Source organism: Populus euphratica, unplaced genomic scaffold, assembly GCF_000495115.2.
Source record: "Populus euphratica unplaced genomic scaffold, PopEup_1.0 scaffold19.1, whole genome shotgun sequence".
NCBI classification, from domain to species: domain Eukaryota; kingdom Viridiplantae; phylum Streptophyta; class Magnoliopsida; order Malpighiales; family Salicaceae; genus Populus; species Populus euphratica.
The window spans coordinates 614,727-630,272 of record NW_011499853.1 but is presented as its reverse complement, the minus strand read 5'-3'; the positions used below and the strand labels follow the sequence as shown (position 1 = coordinate 630,272).

General features: G+C 32.2%; 1 protein-coding gene across 1 annotated transcript; it reads left to right on the top strand.

The window, feature by feature from the left end:
• The first annotated feature begins 1,067 nt into the window (after nt 1–1,067).
• ER (Leucine-rich receptor-like protein kinase family protein) lies at nt 1,068–11,061 on the top strand. Its single transcript, XM_011021040.1, has 27 exons — nt 1,068–1,841; nt 2,305–2,443; nt 2,544–2,615; nt 2,870–2,941; nt 3,038–3,109; nt 3,192–3,263; nt 3,348–3,419; nt 3,539–3,610; nt 3,708–3,779; nt 3,871–3,939; nt 4,039–4,110; nt 4,293–4,364; nt 4,616–4,687; nt 6,678–6,749; nt 6,826–6,897; nt 6,980–7,051; nt 7,213–7,284; nt 7,380–7,451; nt 7,547–7,618; nt 7,707–7,778; nt 7,968–8,036; nt 8,155–8,226; nt 8,390–8,463; nt 8,863–8,991; nt 9,314–9,661; nt 9,758–10,128; nt 10,428–11,061. Exons 1-27 carry the CDS (start codon nt 1,766–1,768, stop codon nt 10,797–10,799), a joined length of 2,943 nt encoding a protein of 980 aa, XP_011019342.1. The 5' UTR covers nt 1,068–1,765; the 3' UTR covers nt 10,800–11,061.
• The last annotated feature ends 4,485 nt before the right edge of the window (nt 11,062–15,546 follow it).

The window sequence follows — 15,546 nt, the reverse complement described above, 5'->3', positions numbered from 1 at the left end:
TAGCAATCTAAGAGATAATTCTACATCAAATAATCAAATAGTAATTAATAAGACATGGATCAAATATTAAGGAAAAAAATAAATTAAAGGGGTCATCTTAAACTTTTAAAAGGTTGATGCAAATTTTAAAAGAAAAAAAATAATTGTTGGTGCCAAACCAGATATGCATTTGGAGCACGTGTTGCCCCATCACGGGAGACTTTAAAACCTTTTAAATGTTATTATAGAAGGTGTTGTTAGGTGATTCGACGTCTCTACATCCTTGTCTACATGTTATGACATGAAAAAAAATTTAAAATATAAAAATATCCCTAAATTATCTTGATATTAAAAAAACCATGATGAAAAAATAAAAAAACTCTTGAAAAATAGTTTTGTAAACTTTGTACCCAATTATAATTAAGTGATTTAGCTTTAATTTCTTGTTCAGGGGATATTTAAATAACTTAACAGTTTTTTTTTCCTGAAAAAGACTAATCTATCATAAAATTATTTGAAAATGACGTTGAAGAGGATACATTTTTTTTTGTTTCGACATTAAGAGTATTATACCGAGCTAGCTTGTGCGTCAATAGAAATTCAAAAAAAATTTAGAATGATTTTAAAAATATACTCTTCATATACACACAATAAATTAAAAATAATAATAATTACCAATACTAAGATTTAGATTTTAAAAAAAATAAAAGAACTTTCTTAATTACAGAACAATTTCGAAGTAGGTAATGTTTTACAGTTTACAATACGGCGATGATTTGGTTTCAAGGACAGTCAAAACGGGAAATTGCCCTCCTGACGATCCCTGGGGAAGAAAACAATAATTACATGAAAAGATGAGTGGTCACCACCACTACCACCACCTTGAAAAAATGTATAACGACCCAAAAAAAAAAAACGCCAACTACAACATTAACACCACAAACCCCATTCTAGGCAACTAATCCTTGCACCAGGAAGAGGGAGATGTACTTTCATGCCTCCTCTAAATACAATCATGGTAATTACATTACCTGACCCATCCCCCTCTCTCTGTGCATTACCGTAAGGCTATAAAGACAGCTCAATGCAAAAACAAAGAGAGAGGGGGGGAAAACGACTTGTTATTCACTAGTATGGCATTGGTTACAATCAGAAAATCAGAAACCACACCCAATAACCCAATTGAGTTATAGAAGAGAGAGAGAAAGGGACTCTGAGAGAGTTGCAGGTTTTATAGCAGAGGTCTCTGACAGTAAGAGAGTATATATTTTAACTTTATCTATCAAATAATTCTCTCTTACTCTCTCTCTATATAGGAGCTAGCTGCTTGTTCTCTTTATATTTTTCCCTTTCGCACTTGGATCTTTTTGGTACTGATGAATACTCAATGAGTCTACTGTTTTTCTTAGAGAGATAGAGAGACTTATGTGTTGCCAGAACGATGTGATGGAACGATGTAAAGCCAAGCCAAGCCAGACTGAGAGCTAGTCATGTTATAACTACATTACATAAGCCCCAAAAGCAAAAATTTATTCAAATAGAAAATCATAACTCCATTTGCATAAACCCTTCTCTTTCTCTGAAAACCTTGTATTTTCATTTCATTGTCGGCGACTTCTTCTCAATGAGAGCTTAGACGGGTTTCTTCTTTCTCCAAGTTTTAAGTGACGGGAATGGTTATTTTGGCTGCCTAGAGTGGTTAAGTTTTAACTACATTACAATTGAACGATGGTTGTTTTCAAGTGAGCAAATTTTGGGTTCTCTTTTTTGGAAGAGCAGTGAAGTGATGGCATTTCGTTTGGAACTTGTCCTTTTTGCTCTTCTTCTCTCTTTGGTTGTTGATTCTGTGCATTCTGATGATGGTGAGCCTCGTTCTTGTTGGTTATTGGGGATGTATAGAAAGCGGCGTGGAAAGTAGTTGAATCTGCAGTGCTATTTCAATTTTTTTTGACACTAAAGTACACAGCGTGTTATTATTTTAAGCTTCTACTCTATTTGTGTAATTGTTTATACCAGCCAGAGAGCCTGTTTTTTAATGATACAATTGTTCGTGTGGACAATATGCCACTTCTTTTTTATATCTTGTCCTTTTAAAAACTCACTCAGTTCGTGGCATTTTTTCTCCCAAAATCAAGACTTTGATAGTGAGTTTGTTTAGGTTTTATTGTCGAAGGTTGAATTTTTAATGTTAAAGTGTGGTTCCTTTTCTTCCAAAAACCAGAGTTTAGCATTTTCAGGGCTCAATCGTTTTTGTAGTATGTGATGTATATTTCTTGCTCTTCAGTGAGATTGACACTTTTGATTCTATTTGTTGAATTATTGAAGGAGCTACTTTATTGGAGATAAAGAAATCATTCAGGGATGTAGATAATGTTCTGTATGACTGGACAGACTCCCCATCTTCTGATTGTTGTGTTTGGAGAGGGGTCATCTGCGATAATGTCACCTACTATGTCATTGCACTGTGAGTTTGTTTTCCTGTTCCTATGAAAGCTATTGCCATTCTTAGTAGTAATTAGTTACATTGCGTTTTTATTCATGTTTGGCCTTTTCTGTTGTTATAGTAATCTATCAGGGTTGAATCTTGAAGGGGAGATATCACCTGCAATTGGAAATCTCAAAGACCTGACCTCCATGTACTGTTCCTCATTACTGTTTTTCTATTTTATAGTTATTTTGTTGTGCTTTTATGCTAAGCCTCCATTTGTTCCCCTCAAAATCCTCGGATGGAAAATCTCAAGGAAGTGATTCGGTAAATTGGAAGAAACATGTTTCAAAACCTTTTTTTATTCTCCCCGCTCTCCAATTCAAAGAAATGGAGTACGCATATTTGTTTCTTATGAGTGCGAACTAGGGTCAACACTGATTTTATAGTGTCTACTTTGATCAGTGATCTCAAAGGAAATCGTCTCTCTGGCCAGATACCTGATGAGATTGGTGACTGCTCTTCTTTACAAGACTTGTAAGTTTTTTATCTGAAAGACAAAACCACAATATCACTTCAGTTATGCTTGTCGTTTGTTATCTCAGTTTAATATTGATGGCATGGTATCACCAGGGACCTCTCGTTTAATGAGATAAATGGAGATATACCATTTTCAATTTCCAAGTTGAAGCAACTTGAATTACTGTAAGTAGCTTTTCAAGCTTGCGTGTTCTGCTGAATCTCTCTATTGTTGGAATCTGAATTTTGCAACTCAATGGATTTTCAGAGTCTTGAAAAATAATCAATTGACCGGACCAATTCCATTGACTCTGTCACAGATTCCAAACTTAAAAGTTTTGTAAGATTCTCCTCCCTATATTTTGTTTTCCTATTTTAATGATCAACGAGCTAAAATCGATACATCCCGAATTACCGGTTTCAGAGACCTGGCGCAGAACAGACTCAGTGGGGAAATACCAAGACTTCTTTACTGGAACGAAGTTTTGCAGTATCTGTGAGTAAAACATTTGATGTTGTTTGAAATTTCCTTTCTCGTCTGTTGAAAAATTTTCAGAATATTTTAACTCATCTTATGATATTTTCTCATAAATCTCGATGCTCCACATTTTTTAGTGGCTTGCGAGGAAATAATTTGGTGGGTACTCTCTCTCCTGATATGTGCCAGTTAACGGGGCTGTGGTTCTTGTAAGTTTTCTTAGTATACATTCCCGTAACATTAATATGACAAAACTCTATGCAGCTTTCAGTGTGTTGCCTAACTAGGTTCCTCCTTTTATTGTAGTGATGTAAAAAACAACAGTTTGACCGGCAAAATTCCTGAGAATATAGGCAACTGTACTTCCTTTCAGGTCTTGTAAGTGCTTTATCCAACTCTACGAACTCATATTCTTCCTGCACTTTCTGTGGTTATTTGAGAGTTATAAGCCTTTCCTTTTATTTGGCAGGGATTTGTCCTTCAACCAGTTAACAGGAGAGATTCCATTCAACATTGGATTTTTGCAGATAGCTACATTGTATGTGCTTGCAATGTACTTGTATTTGGTTTACAGATTGAGTTTTAATGGGATGATTTCCAGTTTATTAACTGTTCCAACAACTGATTGTGATGCTAGATCATTGCAAGGAAATCAACTGACGGGGAAGATTCCACCAGTGATTGGTCTGATGCAGGCACTTGCTGTATTGTAAGTGCTATTTATTGACTTTTTTTTTTTGCATCGAAGGATTCTGGTTTTAAAAATTAATAAGTCAAGCTTTCTGGGTTTTGTTCTGTTATCATTTATTTTTCCTCCTTCCAGTTATCTCTACCAATTTTTTTCTGAATGATTTGTTCATCGTATGTTGTTTTCTTGTCTTAAAAAACCAGAGATTTAAGCTGCAACATGCTAAGTGGACCAATCCCTCCTATATTGGGAAATTTAACGTACACAGAGAAATTGTAAGTACGTGCTTGCCATTCTCAGAGTTTATGATTTATAGGTGCAACTTGAACAGAAGAAGAAATATGGTGGAAGCAGTTGCTAGCATGTTGCATGTGTCTATGGTGTTAAGTTGCAAAGCTTGAAATTATTGTGATACAGAACTGTCATCAACTTTTCATGAACGATTAATTTTCATGTCTTCCGTGATGCTTATTCCCTCCCTCCTTATTGAATGCTATGTATTAATTGGAATGGCCAAATTTTATAGGTATTTGCATGGTAACCAGCTGACTGGATCCATCCCCCCTGAGCTTGGGAATATGACAAAGCTTCATTACCTGTACGTACTCTTAGATGCTACTTTCTTTGGTCTACTCCGTTGCTACAGTATAAATGATATTCTTTTAGAGCTGTACCAGTCCATTGTCTTGCGGGCTGGACTAATTTTTTAAAAAAATAAAAAAGAACACGAAGGGTGATTTTTGGCAATGCTATAAACCTGAGCATATAGGTAAATCTTGAAATCATTTGACCTAATTCCTTGCCTAACTTGAGTTTTTAATCAAAGTAAATAAGAGCTAACCCGATATAAATTAATTCATCTAAAGGGTCATGAACTTTGATGGATTTAATATTTTTTTTAAATCATTTTTATTGTATTATATGATAAAAATTAGATGATTGCAATTTTGAGCATTGATCCTAAAATATATGCTTGTTAGAGATCAATAATTTTAAAGAAAGCAAAATAAATCCATTCATAAAGTCTATATCCTAACCAATCCAACATGACACGATGAAATTAAAAAAAAATGATAAATAGTTTTTTTAATTATTATCAATATTAAATAAAAAATCAAATTGCTCCTATGATAATGATTAAGCTCTTGAAGTCAAAACTTTAAATGTGAAATGTTTTTAGAAAACCTTAGACCCAAGTTAAATGTTTTGTATTTATAGGCATCCTAGTAAACTTTACTAAAAAGAATAAAACAAACAATATGAATTTTGATCAATTAAAAAGTAGTTAATTCATAATAATTTAATGAGGTTGAGCATGAAAGCCATTTTAGAAAAAACTCATAAATTTTATTTTTCAACCTATGGTAATTAATGTGGCCAATCTTTCAAATTCTCAACTCAAGATATTGACACCGCCAATTCTTAATATTGACACCACCAATTCAATTAAGAATTTTAATTGTTAACCAATTTAATGTTAACTTATAAAATTAAAAAAACTAACCAAAAAAAGAAAAAGCTGAAGGAAGGAATGAACTTCAAATATGAAAATAGTGAAATTGAAAAAGAAAACAAATCAAAAGAATGAATATTAAATCTAATAGACTAAGAAATTGAAGGTGGATGCAACTGAAAACAAAACAAAATTTGATAAATAATAGAAATAAAAAAAATGAGGGACAAAAACAGAAGAAAAGAAATCGAAGGATTGATATGAAAATGTGGAGGGCCAAGCACATATTGCTACGACGAAAGAAAGATGATAAAGAAGAAGGATGAATCTAATGACACGATGGCATAACATTTTTTATCATCCAAGTTAGCCACGTGCTGCCTGTAGGCAGCAGCTTTGAGAGTATAATTTTTTAAAATACTACGCTGCCCCAAACATTATTGCAAAAAGCCATTTTGAAATGATGAATTGGCTCGAGTAAAGCTTCTGAAAAATTAAATCCAAGGGTAATAGTCATTTACCACTGCAAAAATATGAAATATCTTAAAAGACTCTAGATAGTTAAATGATTATTTGCTTTTAAGGACAACAAAGTCATTTTACTGTATCAAAGAATGATGAAAAGACTAAAATATCCCTTGAAAATTCTAAAATGTGAAATGAACCAAATGAAAAGATTGTATTACTTCTAAAACAACAGTTTATTGTTAGTTTTTTCAAGGATAAAACTGTTAATTTGCTATTGCAATCCCCAATAAACAAAGGTATATGTACAATTTCCCTAGTAAACAAAGTTATATGCACAATGTTTTTCTCATATGTTTTAGCTTTTTCTTTAATATAATGCTTGTTGTAGGGTGCCACCAGCATATTTTTAGTGTAACTTATTACAAGCATGGTCCTGAAGCTTCTTGGTTCTCATAATACTCTTTATTTGTCATTATACTATATTGTATTTGCTTGCTAATATCAATGAAGGCAAGTATTCTTGAGATAGCAAGTGTAAAATCCTAGTGAAGGATGTGAAAATTCTCTCCTTTCCTTTTCCACGTACTGAGCTGTTCATCACGGTGCCTTCTGCTCATGATGAATGTAAAATATATTGCTCTCTTAAGTGCTCTTTTGTGTTTACCAGGGAATTGAATGATAATCAACTCACAGGGAACATCCCACCAGAGCTTGGAAAGCTAACTGATTTATATGATCTGTATGTTCTCATATCCTTGAGTGTCTTTTCTTATTTTTTTAAATATATTATATTAACTAGTGTGATGTTCTGGCAGAAATGTCGCCAGCAACCACCTTGAAGGGCCTATTCCTGATAATCTTAGCTCATGCACAAATCTCAATAGCCTGTAAGCAATTTGTATTATTTCTGACTCCTAATAGTTTTAGCCATTTTAAGAAATGACTCTTGACCATTTCATTTGATGTCAGCAATGTGCATGGAAACAGTTTGAATGGAACCATTCCACGTGCTCTGCGAAGGCTCGAGAGTATGACAAACCTGTGAGTGGGCTCTCTAATCGTCCAACTTTGTGATGAATATTAGATCAAGCTGGGTTCTTTTAGAAATATTGGTTTAATATGACTCATCAATATTTTCTCAAGTGAATTCATTTCCTAAGTTTACATAATTTCACATTATTTTGTTTCCTGGCCTTCCTCAGGAATCTCTCTAGCAACAATATTCAAGGTCCTATTCCTATTGAATTATCTCGAATTAGTAATTTGGATACTTTGTAAGTATTGATTGTTCCTATATTAAAATTTCCTCCTCGTGTATTCTACTTCTATAACTGAGTACTTCTTCCCTAACCTGATCAATCTTGCACAGGGACATTTCCAACAACAAAATTAGTGGATCCATTCCTTCTTCCCTTGGTTACTTGGAGCATCTTCTAAAGCTGTGAGTTTTCTTTCTAATCTTAAACCTTTCAAGTTCAATGCTAAATAATTTCACCATCTTAAAATTCTCTATGCTGATACATGTTGGCTGTGCAGTAATCTTAGTAGAAATCAACTAACAGGTTTTATTCCAGCTGAGTTTGGAAACCTGAGAAGTGTCATGGAGATGTAAGGAATGATTATATGTTGTTTTTGTAAATGTACTCGAATGAAGATTAGCCCATTCTAATTAGTGTTCCATAATTTTTCCTTGTAGAGACCTTTCAGATAATCATCTCTCAGGATTGATTCCACAGGAATTGAGTCAAATTCAAAACATGTTTTTATTGTAAGTTTTTGTAACTGCCTTAATCTCAGAAAGAAATTTATACGCTGATGTCAACATCATTTGTTGTCTTAAATTTTTTTTAAAAAGACGATGCCCTATCTTGAATGCACCTTTAAGCTAGGGATTATATGAAGGTTTGATATCAATATTGCCAATGATTTCAGTTACAATTTCTGTCATAAAATGCAGGAGGCTGGAAAACAATAATCTCTCTGGCGATGTAATGTCTCTAATCAACTGCCTCAGTTTAAGTGTCTTGTAAGTTTACCATAAAAGGTTTTACTTTCTTCCGAGTGATGCTTCGCTTTTACTGTGCTTTAAGATGGTATGATTCAAATATTAACTTATTTAAACCTGTCTTGCTGAACCCGTGCAGAAATGTATCCTATAACAACCTAGCTGGTGTTATTCCTACAAGCAACAACTTTTCAAGGTTTTCACCCGACAGGTTAGAATATCTGACTGCAATTTTCTAGTTTGCATTGTAATTATTTTTAGAAATTGGTTGACATTGTTTCAATTCAAAGCTTGAATTTATTCTGTTTTACCGTTAACATGTCTCTTCTATTTAACATTTCAAGACTTGCATCTAACTGAACCTTCTGTGCCAGTTTCATTGGAAACCCGGGTCTTTGTGGCTATTGGCTCAACTCTCCATGCCATGATTCCCATCCAGTAGAGCGAGGTATTCAGATTTACAGTTCATCACAGCACCATGGAAATATCCTATGAGTTAGACAAGTCTCTTTAATTTCATGTATTAGAAGTAACCATCCAATATTCACCAAAACAATGCTCCTAGATTAAGTCCTGGAATTTGATTGAGACTTGATGTGAGTCCAATACCAGCAATTGCAGTAACCTTGTACCAATGTTTTACCATGTTGGGAATAACACTTGGTACCAAAGTACTGAGTGTAAGATATAACTTGTGACGATAATACCTGTTCTGCTGTTTTCATCCTAACTACTGGTCAGTTTATATGAGATAGGAATTTGAATGTATTTGTGCCTTTCAAAGGCAAATATTTCCTTCTAAACATGAAATCATCTTCAGATAGTATGATTGTTTTGTTTGATGCAGCCACAATTTCTAAAGCAGCAATACTGGGGATTGCTTTGGGTGCCCTTGTAATTCTTCTCATGATCTTAGTAGCAGCATGTCGGCCACATAATCCAGCTCCTTTCCCAGATGGATCACTTGACAAACCAGGCATTTTCTTTCTCCTTTTATCATAGTATGCTCACCATGTTTGATGATTTTTTACTATGGCGGGGTTTTGTCAGTCTGAAATTTCCCATTGAAGGAAAATGAATGTTCCTCAACTTAAACTGAAAGATCAGAAACATCTTAATAATTCCTACTTCGGGAGATAATTTTGACGTGTGAAGAAAATTGCAAATAAAATCAACATGGAATCTGCACATTGTTTAATTTGGGTTTTTGCACAATTTACTTGTGATTTAAGAGTATAATAGTCTTGCAGTTGAAAATTATGCCTGGCTGCTAACTCGTGTGTTTGTTGAACAAGCAGTTAGTTATTCAACACCAAAGTTGGTGATCCTTCACATGAATATGGCACTCCATGTATACGAGGATATTATGAGGATGACTGAGAATTTGAGTGAGAAGTACATAATTGGTCATGGTGCATCAAGCACCGTTTACAAATGCGTCCTGAAAAATTGCAGGCCGGTGGCTATTAAGAGGCTCTATTCACATTATCCCCAATGCTTGAAGGAATTTGAGACAGAATTGGAGACAGTGGGGAGCATCAAGCATCGGAATCTGGTCAGCCTTCAAGGATACTCCCTGTCAACTTCCGGGAACCTTCTTTTCTATGATTATATGGAAAATGGCAGTCTATGGGATCATTTTCATGGTGAGTTTGAGTTCATTCATAACTGAGTTCTCTCCTTGCATGCACCTACGAATTTTCTTCTAGATTCTGATAATTGTAAGTAATGTTTGTTTTCAGGCCCCATGAAGAAGACAAAGCTTGACTGGGATACTCGCCTCCGGATAGCACTTGGAGCAGCTCAAGGGCTAGCATATCTACACCATGATTGTAGTCCTCGCATCATTCACAGGGATGTGAAGTCATCAAACATTCTACTGGACAAAGATTTCGAGCCCCATCTCACTGATTTTGGGATTGCTAAGCGCTTATGCGTGTCAAAATCCCATACTTCTACCTACATAATGGGAACGATTGGCTATATAGACCCTGAGTATGCCCGCACTTCACGTCTCACTGAGAAGTCCGATGTGTACAGTTATGGGATTGTTCTACTTGAGTTGCTAACTGGAAGGAAAGCAGTTGACAATGAATGCAATCTTCATCATCTGGTTTGTCTTCTATCCATCTCTGGTATTCCTTTATTTGACATCTTTTGTCTTGCAATGGAGGTTTTGCATCGAGCAAAAGCTTGTCACAGAAAGAAATGGCACTACAAAAATATTTATCAGTCCTTCGGAGTTGAGAGACATCCATGTTCGAACATGCGTCATTCCGCCTTTTAATTCATTGTTAATTTGATGTACTGTTCATTCATCTTGTGAAAATCTAACTTGTTGCATGACTACTTTGTTTTGAAAATAAATATTTTGGTAATTTCTCTGACATTTTGGTTTCTTATCCGTGTCAGATTCTGTCCAAGACAGCTAACAATGAGGTCATGGAAACTGTTGATCCTGAGATCACTGCCACATGTACAGATCTTGGAGCAGTAAAGAAGGTTTTTCAACTTGCCCTCCTATGCACCAAGAGACAGCCAGCAGATCGGCCGACTATGCACGAAGTGACACGCGTCCTGGGGAGCCTTGTGCCACCCATCACACCACCCAAACAATGCACCCAAGCTCCCCCTGCCCCACTCCCATCTGCGAAAGCCCCATGCTATATCGATGAGTATGCGAATATCAAGTCTCCACACATTTTGAATTGTCCCTCCATGAGCACTTCAGATGCCCAACTCTTCCTAAAGTTTGGTGAGGTAATATCCCAGAACAGTCAATGAAAGAGGGTGTTAAAATGTGAGAGTATGGTATAGACATCCCAAAGCAGAGCAGTATCGAGCAAGTGTTTCTATGCTTTTTCTTATTTTTGTTGGGGTTTTAGTGGATGGCCGGTTAGTGGAAATTGTGTACAAAGATTTGAATTCCAATTATTGTAGCTAAGAAAAAGAAAAGGATAGTACTCCCTAACTAGTAAATTTAAAAAAAGTTGCAATTTCAAGTTCATGTGGTTGTGTGTGATGTACTTTTTATTAATCATGTGAATGGTTCTGTCAGTCTCAGCTGTAGGACCACGAGAAGCTTGGTGGGGTTACAGCCTCGGGCTCTGGCATCTGTGCAGTGGATGCAGCAGTGCATTATTTGCGTAATCAGTAATAATTCACTGGGGAGCCTTAACTGTGCTGTTTCGTACACCTTTTTAGATGTTGATGTTTCGCAGTAATAGATGCTAGCTAGCCCACTGAATCAATGGGCGGCAATAATTTTTGCAATGAGAAAGGCCATCTAGGTGGCCTTTTATGGTTCCCCGGTATCAAGAGGAGAACAATTTATTGCTCCCTGCGCTGTTTGCCTTCCATTTTTTTAGAAACACTGTTTGGAACGCAATTCCAAAAGGCCCCGTTTGCCTTCAAAAAAATTTTGAAACGCTGTTTGGAACGCAATTCCAAAAGGCCCCTTGTATGTATTGAAAAGTCTCGCGCTAAGATGGCGACAAAAAAAAGAAACTACAGATTAATACAATTATTGAGAAGATGCAGAGTAATTTCCTCACTCATCCCTTCACGTGTATGCTTTCCTTTATTATGAGAATATTCAAGCCAAATGAATAGCCATAAAAGTTAGTGTTCTGATTTCTGTAAATTAAACTGGAAAGAGAGTTGCTCCATTATTTGGGTTTTTTAAAGTGTAGTGGTAATTGTTTTTAAAAGTGTTTAATTAATTTTTTAAACTTCCAAATATGCCTCATCATGTATGTCACTAACTAAATTAAAAAAAGACATAGCATGATGGATCAAGGCAAGATTTATAGTAGATATTGATGACACAAAACCAGAAGAATATTAAAAAAAGAACGAATTATCTTATGCAATATCTTTAAAAATAAAACTAAGAGTCATAAAGCTTTTCCAATTCTTTAATCATTTTTATGCAAAATCTATTCTAAATCTTTTTGGTAAAAATAAAGAATTTTACAAGTAAGACAATTGACATTAGTATTTCATAGAAATAAGTTGACCTCATTAATTTCTCGTGTGCTTATGTATATTTCAAATTCTTATAATTAATATATACATTTACTTTTAATAGAATTCATTTATTCATGAATCTACTTAGAGAATTTCAATAAAATAATTTGATGTGATTTTTCACAAGCATATGAAATTGAAAAAATAAAGATGATAATTTACTATTCTAATTCTATTCATGGATATGATTAAATAAGTAACAGTGCCAAGGAAAATAAAAGTAGAATAAAGAATCAATGATAAAATACGAGATAAAAATCAATAACTTAAAACAACACAGAGCATCTAATTTTACATATCTAATCTGTAATAACTCCTTAAACAATGTTAGTTGAGAATAATTATCCATGTTGATAACTGAGATTCCTTAACCTAATCAACAATAGCTCCCATTCATCATTGGAATTACTTTTCGTATAGTAAATATTATCTTCAATGTAAAGAAAAAGAAAAGGATATAAGAGAATATCTCTAGATTATTTTTAAAAAATACACATTGAAATGCCTGCGAGGCTCCTAAAACAATAAAGAAAAATACAAGGACTAAGCAGAAGGAAAAAAATGAAGGAATTTAGAAAATTCGGGTCGCCTCCCAAGAAAAATACAAGCAATGGTGCTTGTGCTTATCAAAATCTCCATCCATATAAAATTTAGATCGGTGTCCATTTACTTTATATTAAAAAAAAGTGAATAAAAGAGTCTCTCTCACTCCGAGTTTCCTATTATGCATGTAGAATATTTTTTTTATTTAAAAATTTATTAAATTTTTTTTTTTAATTTTTCGCAACAGAACTAATAATTATTAAAAAAACCAAACAATAATTAATTTTGTACTTTTAAAAAACAAATATATTTTTAAAATACATAAAAAACAACCAGAAACTCACTCCTAAATATATACTAAATGGAACCACAACAAGAAATTGATTTTTTTTTTTATTATTATAAACTATTTTTTAATGTGCTGATATTACAAATATTTAATAACTCCTTAAACAATGCTAGTTGAGAATAATTATCCATGTTGGTAACTGAGATTCCTTAACCTAGTCAACGACGGCTCCCATTCATCATTGGAATTACTTTTCGCATAGTAAATATTATCTTTAATGTAAAGAAAAAGAAAAGGATATAAGACAATATCTCTAGATTATTTTAAAAAAATACACATTGAAATGCTTGCGAGGCTCCTAAAACAATAAAGAAAAATACAAGGACTAAGCAGAAGGAAAAAAATGAAGGAATTTAGAAAATTCGGGTCGCCTCCCAAGAAAAATACAAGCAATGGTGCTTGTGCTTATCAAAATCTCCATCCATATAAAATTTAGATCGGTGTCCATTTACTTTATATTAAAAAAAAGTGAATAAAAGAGTCTCTCTCACTCCGAGTTTCCTATTATGCATGTAGAATATTTTTTTTATTTAAAAATTTATTAAATTTTTTTTTTTAATTTTTCGCAACAGAACTAATAATTATTAAAAAAACCAAACAATAATTAATTTTGTACTTTTAAAAAACAAATATATTTTTAAAATACATAAAAAACAACCAGAAACTCACTCCTAAATATATACTAAATGGAACCACAACAAGAAATTAAACATTTTTTTTATTATTATAAACTATTTTTTATATTTTTTAATGTGCTGATATTACAAATAAAATTATTTAAATAAAAATATTATTTTAATATAATTCAAAACAAAAAAATACTTCATGAAATAACAACTATCACGAGAACCTAAATATATATTTTCTCTGCCAGCAATCACAAACATTTCAAGTTACTTCAAATTCAAAAAAAGTTGACCCCACTTGGCGCTTGATGGTCCATTTAAGTGTCTTCAATTTTTTTTTTTTAAAAAAACACCAAAATTAATATTACCGTGGATTCTTTTTTACGCTTTTGTCATTTTCAATAATATCTTTATTCTTCCCTAGAAAAAAACTTGGGAAGACATTTGCAAAAACATCGATAAATATGCAAGAGGTATTTTATAGCGAGTTTTAATTTTTTTGAAAAATAATTTATTTTATATTTTTGAATCATTTTAATATGTTAGTAAAAAATTAAATTTAAATAATATATTATTTTAATATTTTTTCAAATAAAAAATATTTTAAAAAATAATAACTACACTCACACGTATATTGTGTACTATATAAGAAACAACTACCTGTAATCTCGAGAATCCTGGAATGGTCCCCACGTTTCGGTCAATATATATAGATTAGTCGAGGGGTTAACTATATCCAACGTCTCTTCAGTGTTGAGTTTTGATTAATTAGGTAATTCTGTAACTAATATGAAATCCCTTTGCCGTGTATTAGTACCTTTTGAGTTCCCTGACCTGAAAGACCGGTAAAACTGATGACTTGTCATGGTGAAAGCGCGACCAATAACAATTTAGCACATTAAAATATTTATTATTGATTTAGGATGGGCCTGTCATTATTTTTCATTATTTTTACTTTGTTAGCTGGCTGTTTATTTTTTTTAACTTTACCATAACAAGGGCTTTTAATTTTTTACTTTATTTTGAAAAAAAATCTTTATTTTCTTTCACCATCAATTTAATTTGTGTATTTTTTATAGCTGCAATTCTCTAATTTAATTTTTCTATGAAAATTTTGATTTTACCTATTCAAGATTTTATAATTTTTTTTCATAAATCTTATTTATTAATGTTTTTTTTTGGATTTTGAAAATAAAATTAAAATTTGCACAGAAAAATAAAAAAATAAGCATAGATTAATATTTTTAATATTTTATTTTTTATTCGAAAAAAATTTAAAAACCCAGAGTGAATAGAAAATCTTGACAATAATTTATACCAATAAATAAATAATTTGAAAAAAAAATATTTTCATATTTTTTCAATAATTTGCAAAAAAAATATTTTCATATTTTTTCAATATATATTTTAAAATTTTTCAATCAATATTTTTTTAATTCTTTTTCAAAAAAGCATCACACTTCTTATGCAACATGTCATCGACTTAATCGATGTTTCATGTTAAAAGATTTAAAATATTAATATAATAAACAGTAGAGAGAAAACTTATATTCCATTTCATTTTGAATTTTAAAAATACTTTTAATTTTTTTTAATTTTCTCTTTTTTTCAAAATAAGTTTTTAAGTATTTTCAAATCGTTTTGATTTAATATACTAATATCAAAAATAATTTTTTAAAATAAAAAATATTATCTTAATATATTTTAATATTTTTAACTCATACATTTTTGTTCCGTTAACATATAACTTGAAATGTTAAAAATACAGCACACTTCGATACTTTGTTAATTTATAGTAGTAAAAGTATATTTATTTTTGTATTTTAAAAGTGTTTTTTAAAAAATAATTTTTTAATTAGTTTTACTTTAAATTATTATTTTAGTATTTTCAAGTTATTTTAATATAAAAAATAAAATATATTATTTTAATTAAAATATTTTAAAAAATAACCATTACTATCTTAAAATCACTAAAAATTAGTCT

Coding starts and splice junctions, on each gene's coding strand:
- ER (XM_011021040.1), top strand. CDS start 1,766: ATGGCATTTCGTTTGGAACTTGTCCTTTTTGCTCTTCTTCTCTCTTTG. Junction 3,780..3,870: donor TGTACTTCCTTTCAGGTCTT/GTAAGTGCTTTA, acceptor TTTATTTGGCAG/GGATTTGTCCTTCAACCAGT. Junction 6,750..6,825: donor CTAACTGATTTATATGATCT/GTATGTTCTCAT, acceptor ATGTTCTGGCAG/AAATGTCGCCAGCAACCACC.